The sequence below is a fragment of the Erinaceus europaeus genome, chromosome 4 (genome assembly GCF_950295315.1).
Source record: "Erinaceus europaeus chromosome 4, mEriEur2.1, whole genome shotgun sequence".
NCBI classification, from domain to species: Eukaryota; Metazoa; Chordata; class Mammalia; order Eulipotyphla; family Erinaceidae; genus Erinaceus; species Erinaceus europaeus.
Window position 1 is genome coordinate 102,791,908 of NC_080165.1, and position 24,614 is coordinate 102,816,521.

At 40.6% G+C, this 24,614-nt stretch overlaps 2 protein-coding genes across 6 annotated transcripts in view; one reads left to right on the forward strand and one right to left on the reverse strand.

The window, feature by feature from the left end:
* Positions 1-13,721, reverse strand: part of RAD51AP1 (RAD51 associated protein 1) — a 31,639-nt gene extending 17,918 nt beyond the window's left edge. For 2 of the 3 annotated variants that reach the window (XM_060190253.1, XM_016189621.2), the window contains exons 1-2: positions 13,565-13,721; positions 1,630-1,679 (exon numbers count right to left, since the gene is read on the reverse strand). In XM_060190253.1, coding sequence (XP_060046236.1) covers positions 1,630-1,679; positions 13,565-13,581 — 67 coding nt within the window. In that variant the 5' untranslated portion in view covers positions 13,582-13,721. Of the gene's footprint in view, positions 1-1,629; positions 1,683-13,564 lie in introns of those variants that run through there. The other variant, XM_060190252.1, reaches the window with a different exon arrangement.
* Positions 13,722-13,972: 251 nt separating this feature from the next.
* C4H12orf4 (chromosome 4 C12orf4 homolog) overlaps positions 13,973-24,614 on the forward strand; it is a 45,150-nt gene continuing 34,508 nt past the window's right edge. Inside the window, exons 1-3 of one of the 3 annotated variants that reach the window (XM_060190254.1) lie at positions 13,973-14,115; positions 16,997-17,174; positions 21,331-21,476. In XM_060190254.1, coding sequence (XP_060046237.1) covers positions 13,975-14,115; positions 16,997-17,174; positions 21,331-21,476 — 465 coding nt within the window. In that variant the 5' untranslated portion in view covers positions 13,973-13,974. Of the gene's footprint in view, positions 14,116-16,993; positions 17,175-21,330; positions 21,477-24,614 lie in introns of all 3 variants that reach the window. The other 2 variants (XM_016189634.2, XM_016189633.2) reach the window with 2 other exon arrangements.

Here is a 24,614-nt window from a genome sequence, read left to right on the forward strand (position 1 = left end):
CTCAGTATCAGCATGATGAATCCACTGTTCCTGGAGGTGTTTTTTTTCTTTTTGTGATAGAGAAAAATTGAGAAGGGAGGGGGACAGAGAGGGAAGAGGCAGAGACACCTGCAGTACTGCTTCACCACTTGTGAAGCTTGAAGCTTCCTCCCTGCAGGTGGGGACAGGGGTCTTGAACCCAGGTCCTTGTGCACGGTAACGTGTACTAAGCAGGTGCTCCACTGCCCTGTCGCCCAGTCATTTACTAATGTATGCTGTCTCTTTTATGCTTCACCATATAGGAATACAGCAAATTATGATTTGTCTACCTCCACCCTGTAGTGTACAGAATCCAACTAGCAGTTTAGAAATATCTGATGACAGTAATGAAGAACTTAAAGTCTTATTTTATACAACCTAACCCCCAAATCTGAGAGACTGTGTCCAAGGAAAAAACAAATGACAGATTCCTTCAAACTTGGGAGTTAATAAATGCTTAACTCATAGAAAACTAGCACTGATCAATTCTGGCTTGTGGTGTTACGGGGGATTGAACCTGGGACTTTGGAGCCTCAGGCATGAGAGTCTCTTTGCAGAACCATCATGCTATCTACCCCTACCCTATTTATTTATCTTTATCAGAAAGACCAAAGCACTGCTCACCCCTGGCATACAGTGGTGTCATGCTCAAGCCTGAGAACCCTAGAGTTTCAGACAAGCAAGACTATGCTCTAATATGGTGCTATCTCCCCTAGTTTTAAGTTAATGTGTTTATTTTCCCTGGATAAATATCCAGAAGTGGGATTGTGGGATCATGATAGTTCTAGTCTTGATTTTTTGAGAAATCTCCATACTATTTTCCATAATGTCTACAGCACTTTACACCCTCACTAATCGTACACAAGGCCTCCTTTTCTCTCCACATTTTCATCAACACTTGTAATTTCTTGTTTTCCTGATGGCAGCCATTCTAACAGGTGTGAGGTGAGAGCTCACAGTAGTTTTGATTTTTTGTGTTGAACATTTTTGTCATGTGCCAGAGGGCTAGCTTTTTATCTTCTTGGAAAATGTCTATTCAGATCTTCTGCTCAAGATTTGACTTTACTGTACAATTAACAGGAATTTTACTTCACGTACTGTAACACATTTGTTTCAAAATAGCAGTGTATGTGTTCTTAGAGGAAGGGAGGGAAGAATCCCAACTGAAGACATGACCAAGAGTGGTATACATCAAAAAGTCATTCCATCCTGTTCATTTATCACTTACCCACATAATTCTCATCAATGGACTTACCAGTATAATTGTCCAGGTACCTAGAAATTTACTTTTTTAGATCTATCATATACAATTGTATTGCATATTCAAAATATCTGAGTTGTAGGTATATAACAATTTTTGAGGAAATGAAATCCCCAAGTATTTTTTATCTTTTTTTAAAAGTATTTTATTTTATTTTTGAGAGAGATGCAGAAAGAGGAAGGCCTGAGAGAAATACCAGAGCACTGCTCAGCTCTGGCTTATGGTGGTGCAGGGGATTGAACCTGGGACTTCGAAGGAGGAGGCATAAGAGTCTCTTTGCATAACCATTATGCTATCTACCCCCACCCAGTCCCCAAGTATTTATAGCAAAATTAAGAAGCTCCACCTACCGTCGCTGTCAGAGTTGTCAAACTGTGAATAATTTACTGCTTTTTTATGCCTATAATGAAGGAAAAAATGTTTCATTACACAGATGTCAATTTTTCACCTCCACTCTTTAAAACAATTAGTAGTCTTAAGTAACTGGAAATGCATTTAAATTCACTAAGAATGCAAACATTTAAAACAATCTGTACTTCATAGCTGGAAGTAGTAATTACCTGAAATAGTTATAACTATTTTTGTCATATGTGATAAGAAAAAAAATTATCAACATAATAAACACAAAATATAAACTGTGGCCAGGCAGTGGCGCATCTGGTTAAACACACACATTACAGTGTGCAAGGACCCAAGTTCAGGCCCTTTTCCCCACCTTCAAGGGTAAAGCTTCACAAGTGGTGAAGCAGGGCTGCAGGCGTCTCTCTCTTTCCCTCCTTATCTCCCCTCCCTTCTCAATTTCTCTCTGTCTCTATCCAATAAATAAAATATTAGAAAATAAATAAGTGGTCAAATTGCTTTCAGGCATTTATAAGTCCCTGATATAAATACATACACACACACAATGTATGTATACATACATATATTTTTTGTTTCACATATATATTTGGTCTTCCTTATTAGATCATAAACTTTTTTATACTAAAAGCCATTTCTGGGGTCCAGGCAGTGGTGCACTTGGGTGAGTGTACACATTACCATGTATGAGGACCCTGACTCAAGCAGGAAGGTTCACAAGGGATGAACCAGTGCTGCAGGTATCTCTTTCAATCCCTCTCTATTCCAACACCTTTTAATTTCTTTCTGTCATATAAAATCCAGGTCAACTTTTTTAGAGTCAGAACAGAAAGGTAAAGATAGATAGATATATAGATAGATGATTGACTGATAGATAGATAGATAAAGATAGACAGACAGGGACAGGCCATAGCCTAAAGTTACCTTTGGTGTGTTGGGAGCTGGGCTTGAACCTGGATTTCTCCCATGGCAAAACAACAGACTATAAAGTAATCTATTTTGCTGGGCCAGAGTCCTTTTCATTCATCTCTTCACAGTACTAACATTCTCTATGTGCTAGACACTTTAAAAGTAGTATGGGAGGGTTGATGAAATGCTCACTCAGATAGTGCACTGCTTTGCCATGTGATGACCCAGTTTGAGCCCAGCCCCCACTGCACTGAGGGAAGCTTCGGTGCTGTGGTCTCTTTCACTCTCTCTGCCTTCTGTCTCTAGTGTAAAGAAAATAGTGCACAAATTTGTGCATTCCATCTGAAACATGTTATAAGAAGTTAGAGGGTACTAAAACTTGTTTTAAAAAACAATTTTTCTTTCTCCTAAACACTGAATGAAATGAGTGATATTCAAGTTTTTACTTCTATCTTGTGCCAAATACCTATGTGTGAATAACATAGTTTTTCATTCAGCTGTTCTTGAAGTAAACTTTATTACTTTTAAATTTTTTATATTTACTTATTTCCCCTTTTGTTGCCCTTGTTTTTTATTGTTGTAGTAGTTATTATTGTTGTTGTTATTGATGTCGTCATTGTTAGATAGGACAGAGAGAAATGGAGAGAGAAGGGGAAGACAGAGGGTGAGAGAAAGATAGACACCTGCAAACCTGCTTCACCACTTGTGAAGCAACTCCCCTGCAGGTGGAGAGCTGGGGGCTCGAACCAGGATCATTATGCTGGTCCCTGTGCTTCACGCCATGTGCGCTTAACCCACTGCACTACCTCCTAACTCCCATAAACTTTATTATTATTATTATTTTTTTCCCTCCAGGGTTATTGCTGGGCTCGGTGCCTGCACCATGAATCCACCGCTCCTGGAGGCCATTTTTCCCCCTTTTTTGTTGCCCTAGTTTTTGCAGCCTCGTTGCGGTTATTATTGCCATTGTTGACGTTGCTTTGTTGTTGGATAGGACAGAGAGAAATGGAGAGAGGAGGGGAAGACAGAGAGGGGGAGAGAAAGATAGACACCTGCAGACCTGCTTCACCGCCCGTGAAGCGACTCCCCTGCAGGTGGGGAGCCGGGGGCTCGAACAGGGATTCTTACACCGGTCCCTGCACTTTGCGCCACGTGCGCTTAACCCACTGCGCCACCGCCCGACCCCCTATTACTATTTTTTGACATTAGATTAGCTCATAACTCATGAGTGTTCTCCCTAAGAAAATCACAGTAGAAATGCCTTTTCATTTCTGTTTTGGAAAAAATGTCTATTCAGATCTTCTGCCCAAGTTTATGTTTCACTATACAATTAACAGGGATCCACATTATGTTCTGTAGCACCTTTGTGCCTCAAAAAGACAGTGTTCATTCTTCAGGAAAGGGAGGGAAGATGACAAACAGCATTTTGAGAAATATGAACCTAAAGCAGCACAGACCTGAAGAGTCCTTTCACCTGGTCCTGTTCATTTGCCACTTGGACACATAATTCTCTTTTTTTTAAAATTTTTTATTTAAGAAAGGATTAGTGAACAAAAGCATAAGGTAGGAGGGGTACAACTCCACACAATTCCCACCACCCAATCCCCATAACCCACCCCCTCCCATGGTAGCTTTCCCATTCTCTATCCCTCTGGGAGCATGGACCCAGGGTCGTTGAGGGTTGCAGAAGGTAGAAGGTCTGGCTTCTGTAATTGCTTCCCCGCTGAACATGGGCGTTGACTGGTCGGTCCATACCCCCAGTCTGCCTCTCTCTTTCCCTAGTAGGGTGAGACACATAATTCTTACAAGTATTCTCCTTCCTTCAATACCAAATTTGTTTACTATTAAATAAATACTCTCTGCATACTCTTGGTACTCTCCCACTCTTAAAGCACTGAATAAAATACAAAAACTTCTTTAGAAATGCTGTGATTGAGAAATCATAAAATAAAATCATGTCTATTAAAATAAGTACCTTTGGGCAAGTGGTGGCACACCTGGTTAAGTACACATGTAACCATGTGCAAGGAACTGGGTTCAAGTCCCTGCTCCCCACCTGTAGGGGGCAAGCTTCACCAATGGAGAAGCAAGTACTACAAGTGTCTCTCTCTTTTGCTCTGTCTTTCCCTCCCCCAATATTTCTGTCCTGTCAACAAAGAAAAAATGGCTGCCATGAGCAGTGGATTCTTGCGCAGGCACCAAGTCCCAGCAATAACCCTGGTGGCAATGGAACGAAGAAGGAAGGAAGGGAGGAAGGGAGGGAGGAAGGCAGGCAGGCAGGGAGGCAGGGAAGCAGGCAGGAAGGAAGGAAGGAAGGAAGGAAGGAAGGAAGGAAGGAAGGAAGGGAGGAAGGCAGGCAGGCAGGCAGGCAGGAAGGAAGGAAAAAAGGGGAGGGGAGGGGAAGGAGGGGGAAACTTCACGGGGTGAGTTATAACAATAATTCTTGCTGCTTTGTGAAGTTCATGAGTGAAATTGACATTTTCTGTTTTATACTAAGCCGCTAACAATAAAGAATGCAATGATTACTAGGGCAGTTTATTGTTGCTTGGGTTGTCACTGGAGCTTCATGACTTGGAACCAAAATTTTGGAGGTGGAAAGGGGACAGCACTAAAGTGTCCATCATTGTGTTGGGAACCTGGCTCGGACCTGGGCACAGGTCACACTCATGGCAAAGTAGGAGCTCTTTCCAAGTGAGTGGCTACAACAGCACAGCTAGGAAAATTTAGTGCAACAGTACTGATTTATGCTACGGTGCCAACACTTTTACCACCACAGACATGTAACTGATTTAACAGTGAAAATAAATGTCACCTCCACACCTACAGACAAATAATCTTCAACAAAGGTGCCCAGACTATTAAGTGGGAAATAGAGAGTCTCTTCAACAAATAGTGTTGGAAAAATTGGGTTGAAAGATGCAGAAGAATGAAACTAAACCACATCATTTCACCAGACACAAAAGTAAATTCCAAATGGATCAAAGACTTGGATGTTAGACCAGAAACTATCAAATACTTAGAGAAAAGTATTGGGAGAACTCTTTTCCATCTGAATTTTGTAGGTATCTTCAATGATACAAATCTAATTGCAAGGAAGACAAAAACAAAAATAAATCAATGGGACTACATCAAATTAAAAAGCTTCTGTACAAGTGGCAGAGGAGGCCCTAGTGGGGGGTTGAATTGCTATGTGGAAAACTGGGAAATGTTATGCACATACAAACTACTCTATTTTACTGTTGACTATAAACCATTAATTCCCCCAATAAGGAAATTTAAAAAAAAAGCTTCTGGGCTGGGGAAATAGCACAATGGTTATGAAAATGACTTCCATGCCTAAGGGATCAAAGGTCCCAGGTTCAATCCCTAGTACCACCAAAAGCCAGAGCTGATCAGTGCTCTAATAAAATAAATACATAAATAAGAAACAAGTAAAATAAATCTTTAAAAAAGAGAATAAAAGGAAATGAAAATGATAGAAGAGAGTTTTTGTGGTCCGGGAGGTGGCACAGTGGATAAAGCATTGATTGGACTCTCAAGCATGAGGTCCCGAGGTCAATCCCAGCAGCACATGTATCAGAATTATGTCTGGTTCTTTCTCTCTCTCTCCTCCTATCTTTCTCATAAATAAATAAATAAATTCTTTTTTTTTTTTTTTTTAAAGCTTCTGTACAGCAAAAGAAACCACCACCCAAACAATGAGACCTCTTACAGAATGGGAGATCTTTACATGGCATACATCAGACAAGAAGCTAATAACATATATATATTATACAGAGCTCACCAAACTCTGCAACAAAACAAATGATTCTATCCTAAAATGGGGAGATGATATGAACAAAATATTCACCAAAGAAGAGATCCAAAATGCCAACAAATATGAACAAAAAATGCTCCAAGTCACTGATTGCAAAGAAATGCAAAAAAAGACAAGATACCATTTCACTCCTGTGAGAATGTCATATACCCGAATAGGTAGCAGCAACAAATGCTGGAGAGGTTGTGGGGGCAAAGGAAACCTCCTGCACTGCTGGTGGGAATGTCAACTGGTCCAAATTCCTGTGGAGAGCAGTCTGGAGAACTCTCAGAAGGCTACAAGTGGGCCTACTCTATGATCCTGCAATTCCTCTCCTGGAGATATATCCTAAGGAACCCAACACGTACATAAATCCAAAAATATGAGTGTATAGCTATGTTCATAGTAACACAATTTGTAATAGCCAAAACCTGAAAACAACCCAGGTGTCCAACAACAGATAAGTGGCTGAGCAAGTTGTGGTATATATACATAATGGAACACTACTCAGCTATTAAAATAATGAATTCACATTATTTACCTCATCTTGGAAGGAGCTTGAAGGAGTCATGTTAACTGAGATAAGCCAACAAGAGAAGAATGAATATGGGATGATCTCACTCACAGATAGAACTTGAGAAATAGGCAGAAATGAAAGCACTGGACTGGGTTTTGAGTACTGCACCAAGATAAGGAACTCTGAGAGTGGGGTGGGGTGGGAGTTCAGTTCCTGGAGCATGATGATGGAGTAAGACCTAGGCTGCAGGGTTAGTGTTAGGTGAGAAATTTTACAGATGTACCAACAACTGTATTTACTGTTTACTGTAAACCATTAATCCACCAATAAAAAAAAAGAAAAGAAAAAGAAATGTGTTAGCATAATGGAAGTAACTTTGACCTCACTGACTTTCTGAAAGGGTCTCAGATCTGCACATGATACTTTGACAACTACTATTCCTGAGGAATTGGCTTCCTTAATTGGATGTTTAAACCCCTTTCAAATTTAGCATATTTGAAATATCAGTATAAATCTTAGTCTCTCCCCACACCTGTGGACATCTAATCTTTGATAAGGGGCCCAAAATATTAAATGGAGAAAGGAGGTTCTCTTCAATAAATGGTGCTGGAAAAACTGGGTTGAAACATGCAGAAGAATGAAACTGAACCACTTTATCTCACCCAAATCAAAAGTCAACCCCAAATGGATCAAGGACCTAGATGTTAGACTAGAAACTATCAAATACTTAGAGGAAAACATTGGTGGAACACTTTCCCACCTAAACCTCAAGGACAATCTTTCATGATTCAAACCCAATTGCAAGGAAGACTAAAACAAACAAACAAAAAAGAATCACTGGGACTACATCAAATTGAAAAGCTTTTGCACAGCCAAAGAAACCATCACACAAACAAAGAGACCCCTCAGAGAATGGGAGAAGGTCTTCACATGCCATACATCAGACAAGAGACTAATAATCAAAATATACAAAGAGCTCAGCAAACTTAGCAACAAAAAAGCAAATGACACCATCTAAAAATGGGCAGAGGATATGAACAGAACATTCACTACAGAAGAGGTCCAAAAGGCATGAAAACACATGAAAAACTGCTCCAGGTCACTGATAGTCAGAGAAATGCAAATAAAGACAACATTGAGATACCACCTCACTCCTGTAAGAATGGCATACATCAAAAAGGACAGCAGCAACAAATGCTGGAGAGGCTGTGGGGACAGAGAAACCCTTCTACACTGCTGGTGGGAATGTAAATTGGTCCAGCCTCTGTGGAGAGCTGTCTGGAGAACTCTCACTAGGCTAGACATGGACCTTTCATAAGACCCAGTAATTCCTCTTCTAGGGATATACCCCAAGGACTCCATAACACCCAACCAAAAAGATATGTGTATACCTATGTTCATAGTAGCACAATTCATAATAGCTAAAACCTGGAAGGAACCCGGGTGCCCAACAACAGATGAGTGACTGAGAAAGCTGTGGTATATATACACACAATGGAATACTATGCAGCTATTAAAAACAGTGAACCCACCTTATCTGACCCATCTTTGACGGAACTAGAAGAAATTATATTAAGTGAGCTAAGTCAGAAAGATAAAGATGAGTATGGGATGATCCCACTTATCAACAGAAGTTGACAAAGAACAGAAAGGGAAACTAAAAGCAGGATCTGATATCGAGAGTAGGGCACCAAAGTAAAAACCCTGTGGTGAGAGGGAGAGTGGACGTTCGGCTTCCCGGGTGGCGGCGGCAGGTGTGTGTGTGTGTGTGTGTGTGTGTGTGTGTGTGTGTGTGTGTGTGTGTGTGTGTGTGTGTGTGTGTGTATGTATGATGGGACACAGTCTTTTGGTGGTGGGAATGGTGTTTATGTACACTCCTATTAAAGTGTAGTCATATTTAATTAATATGAGAGGAAAAATTGATTATATGTCTCGAACTTTTTAAAACACAGACTGAGTCTTTTTAATACATAGGGTGAGTCTTTGATATGTTGACTCTCTCAAAAGTCTAGACCAGGTAGAACAGAAGCAACTGGTGGCACCGATATATAGAAGATGCTGGGTATTATACAGCAAACCCTAACAAAGGGACTTTTCAGAGTTAACCCAATTACCAAATAATGTGATGATAACAATAACTATCTATTGTCTTCTTGAACCCTATGACAGCAGGAACCTCACATTTCCCCCAGTCCTGGAACCTTAGGGTGGGGCCCACTTTCCTGCATGCTTCTCTCAATTCATATCAAATAATATCAAATAATATCCCTGTAGATCTGAACTCACATGTGTGCTCTACCTGAGGGAAGATGGGTCCTGTAACTGGGGCAGCTTGGAACGTTCGTATTCACGACCACAGAATGAGCTCCGATCTACAGGGATGCAGAGGTCACATAGGCTCCTATGCTGAATATGGGCCCCAGATCACATCAACTCGATGGGGTTTACAGTCAACAATATTTATACACCTTTCCCATATTCGGGAGCTACTCTATTCCCTGATGCAGCTTCCTGGTCCTTTTCCCAGCCATGACATCATCTCCCCAGACAATAACTTGGATCCACCTGCATATCAGATGGCAGGCTCAGGGAAAAAAAATAAAAAAACTAGTAATAGTCATGGGCTCTTTGGAATATAACTAAAATAGAACCACTATCTACAAAACAGAGACCAACCCCCCAACTCTTCATCTGCACTATTCTAGACTTTAGGTTCATGATTAGTCAACAATTAGTTTGGCTCTTTATGTTAACTCTTTTTTCAGCCACCAGGTTCCAGATGCTACCATGATGCCAACCTGACTTCCCTGGGCAGATGACCCCACCAAAGTGTCCTGGAGCCTCACTTCCCCAGAGCCCTGCCCCACTAGGGAAAGAGAGAGACAGGCAGGGAGTATGGATCGACCTGCCAACACTCATGTTCAGCAGGGAAGCAATTACAGAAGCCAGATAGACCTTCCACCTTCTGCACCCCATAATTATCCTAGATTCATAATCCCAGAGGGATGAAGAATAGGAAAGCTATGAGGAGAGTGGATGGGATATGGAGTTCTGGTGGTGGGAATTGTGTGGAGGTGTACCCCTCTTATCCTATGGTTTTTGTCAATGTTTCCTTTTTATAAATATAAATTAAAAGCAAATACATCAATAAACCACAAAAATTAAATGGCATTAAGAAAAAAAAGAAATCTTAGTCTCTTCCTCCTGAATATAGGCTTTCTAATGTTACATGTTCGAAAGTCTTCCCCATCTCATTAATATGTACAAAGAGCACCCAATCAGTAGCTCAAGCCAAGAATATTATGGAATCATCTTTGATGCTTCTTTTTTTCTCCTTACCAGTCGTCTCCTCTCTACTTTATCATCAAGTTCTGTTTAGGAGCACTTCCAAAATATATACCAAATTCATTCATTCCAATCCACATCCACTGGCAATACCATGCTGCCACAAACCACTTCCAAATGATAGAGCTGACTCCTTCTTCACTGGCTTCCATGCTGCTATTCTCATGGCCCCATATCCCAATCACTCCAGCAACCCAGAGAATTTATAAAGCCAAATTTGTAACAGTGGATTCTAACAGTTATCTATGATTTTCTATTGCATTAGAATAAAATCCAAGTTCCTTTCTGAAGTCTTTGAGACCCATCTGTTCAGGTCCCTGCCCATATCTCCAAACTAATTCCTTACCATTCTCCATTTCCATTGTAATGGCCTTTTCACCCTTCAAACACAGTCGAGCCCAGACCCTTCAGTTTTGTTCTATCTGGATTGCCCAGTATTTCCTCCTCATCATTCATGACTTGTCTCAGGAGTTGAAAGGCACCGCCAAATTATGCTCCGAAGGAGGGCTTTCCCCTGTCTCACCACACTTCGACATTTATTTTCAGCCTCTTCACTACATCCCCTCATTAGGAGGTGACCTCCCGCACCTAGGAGAATGTGGAAGTAAGGATGGCACTCAAGCTGGGCTCAGCAGAGGAGTCATTTCAGAGTGATATGGAAAAAGCATGAAGGACCTGGAGTCAGGTGGCTTAGGTTTGAGTACTAGCTGTTGTTATCAGATTCTCAGGCAGAGAGATGCGACACCCTGAGGAAGCCATGTTTATTCTGCTAGCTGACCCAGCCAGACTCATGTCCACAGGAAAGTAGGCCCCAGCACAATGGTGCTGCCCTTTTATACAGTTATCAGCCTTCCCATAGTCACTCACAGAAACAAGCTTCATAGGATATTTTTTATTTTATGTATACAGAGAGCGCAACTTGTTTGGGTTGTCAGCAGACTCATGGGCAGAAGGAGCAGATTCTAAGGCCACCGACCAATGCTACTCGGATGACAGCAGGAGAAAGCCCTGTTTGTGCTGGGAGGAGGGGGAGGGTTGCTAACAACTGCATATATTTTTTTAAGTTTTTAAAAATTATTTATTCACTATTTGTTGCCCTTGTTTTATTGTTGTCATCATTGGATAGGACAAAGAGAAATAGAGAGAGGAGGGGAAGACAGAGAAGGGGAGAGAAAGATAGACACCTGCAGACTTGCTTCACCGCCTGTGGAGCGACTCCCCTGCAGGTGGAGAGCCGGGGGCTAGAACAGGGATCCTTCAGCCAGTCCTTGTAGTTTGCACCACATGCGCTTAACCCACTGCGCATGTGCCTGAGTCCCTGCATATTTCTTTAACTAAGAAGTGAACCATTGCTTTTCTCTTTAAAAGTTAACCCTTGTGCCAATCATATAGATCAAAGTAAAAGTACTTAATAGCCCTTTGTGATTAGACTTAGACCTAATAAGCCTGGAATCCTAGTAAAAGTACCTAAAGAAGAAAGACATCATAAAATTCTCTTATCAATCAGACTTAGACCAAATTAGTTTGGCAATTTAGTAGAAAGGCCCAAAAAAGACAGACCCCAAAAACCCAAGTCTGGTTGAGTACAACAAATGACACTTAACAATTAAACAACTGGGAGAAAGTTGAAGCTCATCAAATAAAGAAAGGACTACAAAAGCTGGATAAAGTAAAGTGACTGGCTCAACTTAATGATGGCTTTTTTGGCCAATAGCAGACCACCCCATCATCTGCGGCTATAGTCAGTGAATCCTTGGATTGCCAGACAAACGTGATGGGCCTAGACCTCTAATAGATCCCACTCTCCACCATCACTGGGCACTTCCATCAGGAACACCATCACAAGTCCTCTTGCAGGCCTTCACAGCACCTTGTCCTCACTCTAAGCAGCAATGGTAGGGACTGCCCCACTCTCTGAAGGGAAGACTGCCACTCAAGGAAGACTGATCCTGAAATGAGTGCAGCCTAGAATGTTCCCAGCTGTGACCATAGACTGTGAACACACACTGACAGGGACTCGGAGGTTACAGAGGCTCCTGTGCTAAATCTGAATATAAATGGGCCCTGGGTCAGGTGGACAGGGTAAAAAGTTAAACTTTATGCACAGTTGTTTTTTTTTTTTTTTTCAAGATTGGGCGCTCCTCTCTGCCCTACTCCAACTTTCGAGTCATTTTCTCTCCTATGACACCATCTTCTCAGACAATATTTTGTCCAACTTCATGTTAGCTATCAAACTCAAGCAAAAACTATGATCGTCGTGGGCCGCTAGGAACATGCCTAAACTGGACTTCCTAGCTTCTTTCTACCCCAAGATCCCTATTCTCATCTGCTCTGTTCCTACTTTTTGGTTCCTGTTCACTTATTATTTATTCATTTCTGTCCCACTTTTTATCTTGCCACCTTTCAGACACCAAGTTGTAGACACTATCAAGATGCCAACCTGACTTCCCCGGGCAGACGACCTCACCAATATGTCCTGGAACCTCCCTCCCCAGAGCCCTGTCCCACTAGGGAAAGAGAGAGACCGGCTGGGCGTATGGATCCAACTGCTAACGCCCATGTACAGCAGGGAAGCAACTAAGAGGCCAGACCTTCCACCCTCTGCACCCCATAAAGAATTCTGATCCAGACTCCTAGTGGGGGAGAAAAGCTAGGAGAAAGAAGATAAGAGGGTTCTGAATTCTAGCTCCATCAGGACCCGGAGAGTGAAGAGGAAAAGAGGAGGGTCAGTAGAAGTAGTAATAGGTATATGTGTGATCTGGAAAGGAAGAGAAGATGGGACCATGGAGCGGGGGTAAATATACATACAAATCTAGACAGGTCGCTGTAGAAATAATAGATAATGCGTATCTGCAACCTTAAGAGAACTGCTGTAGCTTACAACGGAGGTTATTAGACATTCAGAACTCTGGTGGTGGGAACGGTGTGGAGCTGTAGCTCTTATCTTACGATTCTGTAAATCACTATTTAATCACTAATAAAATTAAATTTAAAAAATTTGACCCTTTCTTGCTTCAGTGTGACTCAGGGAAAGTGACCTTTATGCTTGGCGTTGAGATTCCCGCACTGTTTGTATCAAGGAACAAATGGCGATGAGCCAATGAGAAGACAAACGTCGGGGCTCGACTGCCAGCACCACCAAGGTCTGGGTGAAATGGGGAGACGGCTAGAGGAGAGGCAAAACGTGTGTGTGTCGGGGGGGTGCAGGGTATGAGACACAGGAGAAGGGGTGTCTTGAGTGCAAACTGGAGGAGTCCCCCAAAGCAGCAACCCCGCCACCTCCCCCGCCCTTTGCCCCTCAGTCCTGGGTGGGAAGTCCTGTCCAATCCTCCACTCTCGCCGGATATCACGAACCACTCACCTCACGGGCCGCACCATGGTCCCTCTTAAAGCTGGAAGCTTGCAGCTCCTAATCCTGGCAGGCAGAGGCGGCCGTTTCAATTCCCGCCCAAAACCAGGACCCTGAGCTCTCCGCCCTCCCAACCACCCGCCTCCCAATCGTTGTGCGCCGTCCTACACAGCTGCGCATGCGTGCTGAGAAGCAAATAGCCACGCCCCTTTCAGGACATCGCTCTTCTGCATCCGGTGTTCCAGAGGCGAGTGCGTGACAGGCAGCCGCACTTTCATCACAACACTGCTTTTTTTTAATACACCGTCTTTGAAATATGTAATAACCGGGTAACCCCACCTTAAACCATTTCTTAAATTATCAAATGAAATTTGGATAAAAAGGAGGCACATAGACGAATGAATTTTCTATAGAGTGAAAGAATGAGGAAACGGTCCGGGCGAATCTGCGGAAGCGAATCTTCTGGCTGTGTGGACCAGAACGTAAGTCAGCTGATGCTCCTGGTACCTAGGCTCATTGACAGCTGCGAATGTGGATCTGCTCAGAAAGTGGGGCCAGCGGAGGTGAGTCCCGAGACGTGGATTAGGGAGCCCAGCTCAAGCTAAAGCCCCCCGCCAAGAGGTTTTTAGGCTCCGATTTGTCTGTCTCTTCCCTGACTGATTTGTGCTTCAGCACTTCCCCTGTTTTAGGGCTATCAATTTCATGCAGCAGTCCTCCAATCGCATTTTTCTTTGCACAGGAAACCCTCCTTGATTTCATACTACTGTGAAAGCGAGGGACAGGAAACTAAAGAGTCACGGATTGAAACCAAGACAAGTAGTGCATGCTTATTGAAAATATTGAATCTGAACAAGTATCTTTTACTCCCCCGCGACCTTGTTTCTTAATGCCTTAGCCGTCGTCGTCATAGATGCTCAGTTTAGCAGTCTGTGACTTTTCTTTTTATGTTCTTAGCTTTATTTATTTACTTAGTTTTACCAGAGTACTGCTCAGCTCTGGTTTATGGTGATTGGGTGATTGAACAGGAGACTTTGGAGCCTCAGACTTGAAAGTCTATTTGCATAACCATTATGCTATCTAACTCGAGAGCTTCTTTTATTATCTTTATTGCTAGTCTCCATTTATTTAGTATCCTGGGTTTTCCTGGTCCTTTGAATTTATTATTTAAATAATTCTTATGCCTGTCCTGTGGATTGTAAGAATCTCTGGGGCCTCTACTGAGACCTGAATAATGAATAGTGGTTGTCCAACTAATGAAGAGAGGTGGAGGAAGGAATTTGAACTCATGGGAGTGAAAAGAGGTTTGGTGTTGAAGATAACTCATTGTGACTGTACACTGTGTTGGAGAGAAGGGATGCAGCTGCTGTTAGAAGAGTCTAGAGATAAAAGTGGAGCATTGTACACTTGGGTTAAGGAGTTTGAGTTTTATTCTAAGAGCAATGAAATGCCATAGAAGGGGAGTCAAGCGGTAACGCAGTGGGTTAAGTGCACATGGCGCAAAGCGCAAGGACCAGCATAAGGACCCCAGTTCGAGCCCCCAGCTCCCCCCCCCCTGCAGGGGAGTCACTTCACAAGCGGTGAAGCAGGTCTGCAGGTGTCTATGTTTCTCTCCCCCACTGTCTTCCCCTCCTTTCTCCATTTCTGTCTGTCCTATCCAACAATGACAACGTCAGTAACAACAATAAAACAAGGGCAACAAAAACAAAAACAAAACAAAAATAAATGTTTTAAAATTTTTTTAAAGATATAAAAATAAAAAAGAAATGCCATAGAAGAGCTATAAGCCTATAACTAATATATGTTATAAAGATTACTATGAATTTGATGGAAAGAACATTGTGAGAATTATTTTGGTAGGAGAAACCTAAGAACACGGAACTTATTAAAGAAATTGATAAATAAGTCTTTAATTCATATAGATTCTCACTCTTTTTGACTAGATTTTCTTTCTGAATAGTTTTTAGTCTTTGTTGTGGAGTATGTTGTTTTCGTTTTTTCTGCATCTGTTTTTGCCACATAGAAATTTTTCCAGTACCATATACCTGTTCCTGATAAGATCTCTTATCCATAACCTCTGAGATCTCTAAGGGTATTTCTTGATCTCACATCTGTTTTTTAAACCATTTATTTATTTATTTATTGGATAGAGACAGAGAAATCCAGAAGGAAGGTGTAGATAGAGAGGGAGAGACAGAGAGACACCTGCAGCACTGGTTCACGCTCACAAAACTTTTCCCCTGCAGATGGGGACGGGGACTTGAACCCAGGTTCTTGCACGTTAGAATGTGCTCTCAGCCAGGTATACCACCTCCCAGCCCCCTTTTTTTTCCTCTTGTATTCACCAACTATTTCATAAAATATTTGGCCAGCCATGTCTGCCTTCTTACTCTTTCATTTCTTCCTTCCTCTCTTCCTTTCCCTTCCTTCCTCCCTTCCTTCCTTCCTTCCTTCCTTCCTTCCTTCCTTCCTTTCTTTCTTTCTGATGACAGTGATGACTTAATACATCTGGAGCCTCACAGAAGCACAAATTCACTGTTGTAGACTAGTTTTTCATTCAAATAGAAAGCTTTCTGTCAGCCAGACCTTCAACCTTCTGCATCCCACAATGATCTTGGGTCCATGCTCCCAGAGGGTTAAAGAATAGGAAAGCTATCAGGGGAGGGGATGGGATACAGAGTTCTGGTGGTGGGAATTGTGTGAAGTTGTACCCCTCTTATCCTATGGTTTTGTCAATGTTTCCTTTTTATAAATAAAAAAAAAATTTTTTTAAGTCTTCTGTCACTTAAGAATCCTTTTTTCTCCATGTTCCTTCCTAGTCTTGATAACCCTGCCTAGAGAATATATAGTACTTTTATGGTGGTCTTTGTTGTTGTTGTTTGTTTGTTTGTTTTCTGAAATAAAGATTTAAAGGACCTGTTTTCATTTATTGAAAGGAGTGATTTTGGCCAAAAGATACCTCATGTGATAGGATATGTCAGGGTGTTCCAGTCCTGGCACCATATGAGAGTTCGTGGCACTAGCATTAGGGGGAGCTCTGGTCTCTCTCTCTCTCTCTCTCTCTCTCTCTCTCTCTCTCACTGTATCTGGAAGGGAAGGAAAGAGTTAACTTGAGGAACAGCCAAATTGTAGTTGTGCAATGAGGCCCAGGCATGCACACATGCGTACAAAGGAGGGGGAGGGGAGAGACAGAGGAAGGAAAAAATAAGAGAAAAAGAGAAGGGGGTAAAGAACAGGACTTGATATTCTCCATTAAAATGCAGGGATAAACATAGGAAAAGCGATGATTAACTCAGACTTTCGTAAATAAAGTCTCTGGTGAGACATTTTCTAAGAAGTTTGAATGTGGCACAGAGTAATATTGAAACATGGCTTTTAGTGAACTTAGAACTAACTGATCTTTTTTCTTCCCCTTGTTGCTGCTTCTGTAAAAATCCTGCAAAGAAGATGAAGAAAAACAGAGAAAGATTCTGCAACCGAGAGAGGGAATTTGTGTATACATTCAAAGTTGGATGTCAATGCTTAGAACTCAGGGTACCACTTAGATTTCCTGTTCAAGAGAATGCCTGTCATTTACTCGGACGCCTGATGCTTTTGCACAATTTACCATGCTTTATAGAAAAAGGTAATGTCGATTTTTAATATCACTTTATTATTTCCTGATAGTCTCTGTTATTGGATGTTTCATGTTAGAAGACATGAAATGCCTAAGAAATGTAACGGATATGAAATAGAAATGGTTTAACTGCTTTCAAGAAAAGTTATTCAGATCTTTGCTTTACTAAGTATTTTTCCATGACCTTCAGAATTGTTTAGTATGAAATTAGTGTGTATCATGAAAAATTAATTTTAAGATCTGGACTACAACCCTTAATTGTAGGTAGATTCATAATGCATTTCAAATATCAGTAATTGAGATATTAAAGAATTTCACTGTTGAGTCTGTTGAGTACCTTTTTTTTTAGTGATTTAAAATTGATATACAAAATTATAAGATAACAGGGGTATAATTTCACACCTTTCCCACCACCAGCATTCTGTGTCCCCATTCTGTCCATTGGAAACTACAGTAATTCTCCCAAGATTACAGATTTTGGTTGGCTGTTGTTGATTTATTTTTTTAAGATTTTATTTACTCATGAGCAATGATAGGAGGAGAGAGAGAAAGAACCAGATATCACTTTGGTACACGTGTTGCCAGGGATTGAACTTGGGACTTCATGCTTAAAAGTCCAATGTTTTATCTACTGTGCCACCTCCTGGACCATATCTTTTCTTTGAACCTTTTATTTAGGATTGTTAGTTAAGATCTTGTTGAAAGCGGCCATATTTGGGCCAGGTGGTAGTGCACCTGGTTGAGTGCACATATTAAAGTGCACAAGGACCCAGGTTCAAGCCCCTGGTCCCCACCTACAGGGAGAAAGCTTCACAAGTGGTAAAGCGGTACTGCAAGTGTCTCTCTGTCTCCCTCCCTCTCTATCACCCCCTTCCCTCTCAATTTCTGACTGTCTCTATCCAACAAATAAATAAAGATAAAAAAAATTAAAAATCTGTAAAAAAGAGAAAAGAAAAGAAAGCGGCTACATCCATAGACTGCACGTAGTCCTCAAAAGCAATGATCTGCTCCTCCAGCATATCAGTTCCAACTTTATCATTTTCAACCATACATTGCATTTAATGTTTTTTAATTCCATACACACACACATGTATATTTATATTTATTTACCCCCCTTTTTTTTACCTTATAATCTTTTTTTAAAAGCCTTCTCTTTTTTTTTTTTTTTTCCCCTAATCTTTTTGGATCTTGATGGAGTTAGATTTCAGAGCCTCTGTTCATCTCCCATTTACCCCTCTGGGAGTATCCAGAATTCTTTGTGGGGTGCAGAAGGTAGGTGAAAGGTCTGACTTCTGTAACTGCTTCTCCATTGGACATGAGTGTTGGAAGGTCAGTCCATACCCCTAGCCTGTTTCTATCTTTATCTAGTGGGGTAGGACTCTGGAGAGATTCCAGGACACATTAGTGAGGTCATCTGCCTAGGGAGTTCAGGATGAAATCATAGTAACATTACCACACTTTTGTGGATGAAATGCAATAAGATATAAAGCAGGACAAAATGTTTAATGAGCAGGAACCATAAAGTAGGAATAGAGCAGGTGGGAATAGGGATTTTAAGGTGGATAGAAGCTGGATGTCTATTTTAGGTATGATCCTAGGGGACCATGACTATGGTAATTTTTGCTGGAGCTTGATAGCTAACCTGCAGATGGACTAAAAATACTGTCTGTAGATGGTGTCAGAGTTGTGAATAGGATTAGAAAGTTGGATCAGGGCAGAGAGTAGCTCCCAAATTTGAAGAAAATATATAAAGACAACTACCACATCAATCTGAACTAGAACCCATATTTATTCAGATTTAGCACAGGAGCCTGTGTAACCTCCGAGTCCCTGTCAGTCTGTGTTCACAGTCTATGGTCACAGCTGGGAACATTCTAGGCTGCTCTCATTTCAGGACCAGTCTCCCTTGAGTGGCAGAGTAGGATGACCCAGCCTCCCTTCGGAAAGTGAAGCAGTCCCTAACCATTGCTAGTTCATAGTGAGGGTATGATCCTGAAGAAGCCCATAACAGGTCTTGTGATGATGTTCTTGATGGAAGTGCCCAGTGATGTTGAAGAGAGGGATCTATTAGAGGTCTAGGCCCATTGAATCTATGAGGGAATCCAAGGATGCTCTGACTAGGGCCCCAGGTGTTTGGTGGCCTGGCAGTGATCAAGAAGACCATCATTAAGTGAGCCAGTCAAGAGACTTGCCTTTTTCCATCTTTTGTGTAGTCCCTTCTTTACCAGACAAGCTTAGGCTTTCTCCCAATTGTTAAAGCATTGAAGATCATTTGTTGTATCCATACCGATATTAGGTTTTTGTTGTTTGGCCTCACATCAGGGAGGAAATACACATAGGATTTTAGTAGGGTCTAAGCTAAACTTGACTTTTACTGCATTTACTTATTTGGTAATTCTAATAAAGGATTTTATAGAGACAGTAATTGTCCTTCAGTTGATAAATATTTTTGCCACCATATCTCTTGGCTAACTGTATGCAGTGTTTCTTCTGAAGATTGTCAGGGGGTGTTAATAATGCTGATGCTGTCAAAAGAGATTAACAGATGTATCTTACTTTCTTTTGTGTAAATAGTTAAGTAGATAAACTAATGTGCCTTTTTATAATGATCTGATTTCATTTCCTGAGGTGCCATGGAGAGAAGGAATACTAATCTCTGAATCATCTTTGCCACCTAAATATATTCCATAAATCCATTTACATTAAACTGTTTTAACAAGTCTTTGTTCCATCTCAAAGAAAGAAATTTCAATGAAAACATTGGATCTTATATGATTAGACTTAAAAGGAACCCAGAAACTCCCTCCCACAATTTCACTCCATGAGGAAATTAGTATATCGAATGGTTAAATTATTTGCCTAAAACAGTGGTTCTCAAGCTGTCCCCTGATAGCAGATATAACATCACCTAGGAAATTGTTAGAAATACAGATTCTTGGGTACCATGCATGCTATTGTAACTGAATCAGAAACTCTGAAGGTGACCACAGCATTCTAGTTCAGTAAGTTCTCCATAAAGTTTTGAAGCATGCCAATGGTTGAGAACCATCGATTTAAGTTTACATAATGACAGAGTCAAGAGGAGGTATCCCAACTTAATGCTTTTTCTTTTATTTTCGTCTCTAAAATATGAACAATAGATCATCTGAGTTAAATCAGTTTTCATATGATAATTCTTCAATTTCTCTTTTAAATTCCAAGAATGTAACTACATATGTATATATGAAGCTCTTTCATTTAAATATGGTAACCCTCAGACACCCTTAACATTTGGAGATTTTTATGTGTTTCAAACTGGAGTTGGACTTAAGATTTTTTAATTAATTTATTTAATTTTATATTACAGAATCACATGTTAACAGGGGTTTGAATCCACACCATCCCCACCACCAGAGTTCTAAATCTTCACTCTCCCCACAGTAATGCACCATAGCTCCCCTAAGGTTATAGACATGGGCCAACCTATCATCTCTATCTGTCCACATTTATACATAATTGCCCCCCCTTTTTTTTCTGATCCAATCCTCTCTTCCCCTTCAAGCCACTCATAACATCATAGTTACCTCCATATGTCCCTCTCCTTTTCCTTCTCTCTTTCTGGGTGCTGATGGAGCTGGATTTCAGAGCCCACTTAAGATATTAATTTAACTTGTGTCATGATTATACATAAGAGTTAAGAATTTTGACCATTCCTCATGCATTAGCTTTACAAGGAAAAATAATTGTTAATCTATGTATATGATCCCCTAGGTTGTTTTTAACTAGAGATTTTATTAAACATATAAAAATAATATAATGAGGGACTGGGTGGTGGCACACTTGGTTAAGCAGTACTGTACAAACCACAAGGACTAGCGCAAAGACCAGGCTCAAACCCCCACTCCTCACCTGGAGGGAGTCCACTTGACGATTGGTAAAGCACATCTGTAGGTCTGTCTTCCCCTCCCCTCTCAATTTCTTTCTGTCCTATCATATAAAATAGAAACAATGGCCACCAGGAGCAATGGATTCTTTGTACAGGCACCAAACCATAGCAATAACCCTGGAGACAAAATAAATAAATAAAAGTAGTAAAATGAAATTCTACTTTGAAATATTGAGTTGGGTAAAATGTTCTCCACATATGTCTGGATTTTGCTGATGGCATTTGCGGTCCCTATTACAGACTTAAAAGAAGCTCTGAGCCAGTTTATAGAAGAAGAGTCTATCAGAGATTACGACAGAGAGGCTGAAGCGTCTTTGGAAGCTGTAAAATCAGGTGAAGTAGATTTACATCAGTTGGCAAGTTCATGGGCCAAAGCTTATGCTGAGGTAAGAAAATAGACCAGGATGTAACTTTCAAAGGAACTCTGGATTTTGTTAAGGATGTAAAGTTACAAGATAATATTGCAACAGTTGTGGAATCCTTTTTCTCTACATAAAATAATTTATTGCCAAACATGCAATATATGTTGTTGCTTGTGTGTTTCCTACCTATATCAGCTTAAGTATTAAAAGATACTTTATGTGTTGTCTTCGTAAAATTGGGACAGTCTGGTTCATGCTGAAATGAGAGGTACTTTTGATTTTCTAACTAGCAAAGGATTATCAGAGTTCGTAAGTGAAAGTACAGGACATGCAGGTAAATTAGCTTCAGATAAGCATATCATAGATACTACATAGGACATAGCTATAGAAAAAAAAAAACTTTGTTTTTCTGAAATTCTAATTGATTTGGGTGACCTATAGTTTATCTGGCAACCCCAAACTGAGAATGGTAGTTTAGCTTGGCTGTGATTTGCTTTTGTACTCTTTAACTTCTCTCTCTTTTTTAATTTTTTTATTATTATCTTTATTTGCTTATTGGATAGAGACAGCCAGAAATTTAGAGGAGGGGGAAGATAGAGATAGAGAGACACCTGTGGCACTGCTTCATCACTTGTGAAGCTTTCTCCCTCCAGGGGGCTCGAACCTGAGTCCTTGTGCACTGTGAAATGTGCACTCAACCAGGTGTGCCACCATCCAGCCCCCTCTTTGACTTGTCTTCATTGTTGTTACATAATTCTATACCATCATCTTTTTAATTTAAATAAGATACATTAGTAAAATTTGTGATGATATCTAATCTGAGATCATGATATGCACCATTATTCTTTTCACTACTAAGAAAGCATACTTCCACCAGTCAAACTATGGTAGATGCCAGTGTCTGATTTCTGAGACTTAGAATGTAAAACAAAAAGAACACTTTAGAACTGATGAGATATTTGTTGAAATCTACTACTTTCCAGGTACTGTACTAGATCTTGGGCATAAAATAGTGAGTGGAACAGACACAAAATGAAAAGTGTGGGAGTCGGGTGGTAGCACAGTAGCTTAAGCGCACATGGCGCAAAGTGCAAGGACCTGAGTAAGGATCCCTGTTCGAGCCCCCAGCTCCCCACCTGCAGGGTAGTCGCTTCACAGGAGGTGAAGCAGGTCTGCAGGTGTTTGTCTTTCTCTCCCCCTCTCTGGCTTCCCCATCTCTCTCCATTTCTCTCTCCTATCCAACAACGACGACATCAATAATAACTACAACAAGGGCAACAAAAGGGAAAATAAATAAATAATTTTTTTTAAAAAATGAAAAGTGCATGTTAGCTGGAGAGCCAGATATGTAAACAAATAATTTCAGTGATTTCAAGCTATGTGGGAATTACATCCCACTCTAAGCAACTCAGTCTATGAGAATTTTTTTAAAAAGAAATCAATTTCATGACTCACCTTTGTTATTAAAAACACTTTGTGACAAAGTTTCATAGTTTATTTAACAGATGGAACTATTTACACATATTATTTTATGTATATTAGAGCTAGGGTTGCCAAGTGGTTAAGGCAGTAGACTGCTACATATTTCATGTGGTGAAGACACCAGGCCCATGCCCTTGTGAATGCATAGTACCCGAAGCCACTTTCCTTCACCCAATTTTTTTTTTTTGATAGGAAAAAAAGGGAAAGGAGACATGTCAAAATACCATTCTACTGTTAATAAAGTTCCACCTTTTTGTTTGTTTTGCCTTTGTTGCTGTTCTGTGTGCTGTAGTTTGAACCCAGGACCTCAGACATGTAAGGCATACACTCTAATCACTGAGCTATTTCTCAGGGTCTTGTACATGTAATAAATGTTCAAAAAATAATTGTCAAGTTAAAAATAGATTTATGATAGTTAAAATTTAAAGGTTCTTAAATTTTCTGCTGATGAAATAAAATTACAAGACACATTAAAAAGAACCCCACTTAATATATTCAACAAGTATTTTTGTGTCTCTAAAATGGTTCCTTTATACATCCAAGGGTAAATTTTTTACACTCAAGAAGTTTAGAATCTTCTAGGAAGAGGCAAAGAGATCCACAGACTTATAACACTGTGCAATTGGAATGAATCCTATGATAATGTCTACACAGGTGGGGAAAAGGAGTCAAATAAAAGAAAGGTTTTTGGGTTCTTTTTAGTAGAGGTATAAGTGGCATGTGATGTGATGTCAATTTCAGATGTCCAGCATAATGATTTGACATTTGTATGTGTTGCAAAGTAATTACCATAGTAATTTTAGTTCACATCCATCTCCATCACTTATTGTTTAGATAAAGTGGGAAACTGATGAGATAGTTGGAGGTTTGTGGAGAAAACAGACCAAAGAAGGATACCATGGCCAGGTGTTATTGAAAAGTAAGGTTTGAAATGCACCAGTCTGCTGCCATTAACTTTAGAATTAAAAAAAATGTTTTAAAGATTTTATTTATTTATGATAAAGATAGGAGGAGAGAGAAAGAACCAGACATCACCCTGGCACATGTGCTGCTAGGGATCGAACTCGCAACCTCATGCTTGAGAGTCCAAAGCTTTACCACTGCTACTTTAAAATATTTTTGTTGCAGCTCCCTAGAGTCTGACTTCATGCTTAGAAGGAATGAGTCAGATTAGGGTTTTATCAGGTGGGAAACATAATTCAAGGGAACTGAGGATTTTGGTAAGAAAGTGGTTGAGTGCTCACCACTGAATTTAAGATACACAGGGTTGAAAGCAAAGCTGCAGAAGAGCTAATGATTGTCAGAAAGCTGGCAAATGGATTTGTGAACAAAGGTTGTTAGGAAGTTAACAAATCAATAGCTAGGGAGTAATTGAATGAGATGTTTTGGTTGGAGGTTATGGTCTATGGTCAGAGACTTAAAATATTTGAGTTTTAGAAGGTGAGCTGTTAACTGCTGATGATATGACCAAAGTAAAGTGGAGAATTTAATAATGATTTAAAGTTCAGGGAAGAAAGCAGTGCATTAGGTATGTTATTCAACTGGGCATATGATCTGTCTGGCTAGGCGGGTGTCCCCTTCCTCTCTCACCGCTCCATGTATGTCCCTCCCAAACCCTTGCTTTTGGTCGAAGAGGACGGCCTTCCCTGAATAGAGATGGACCAGTCTTCGGTCGAGGGT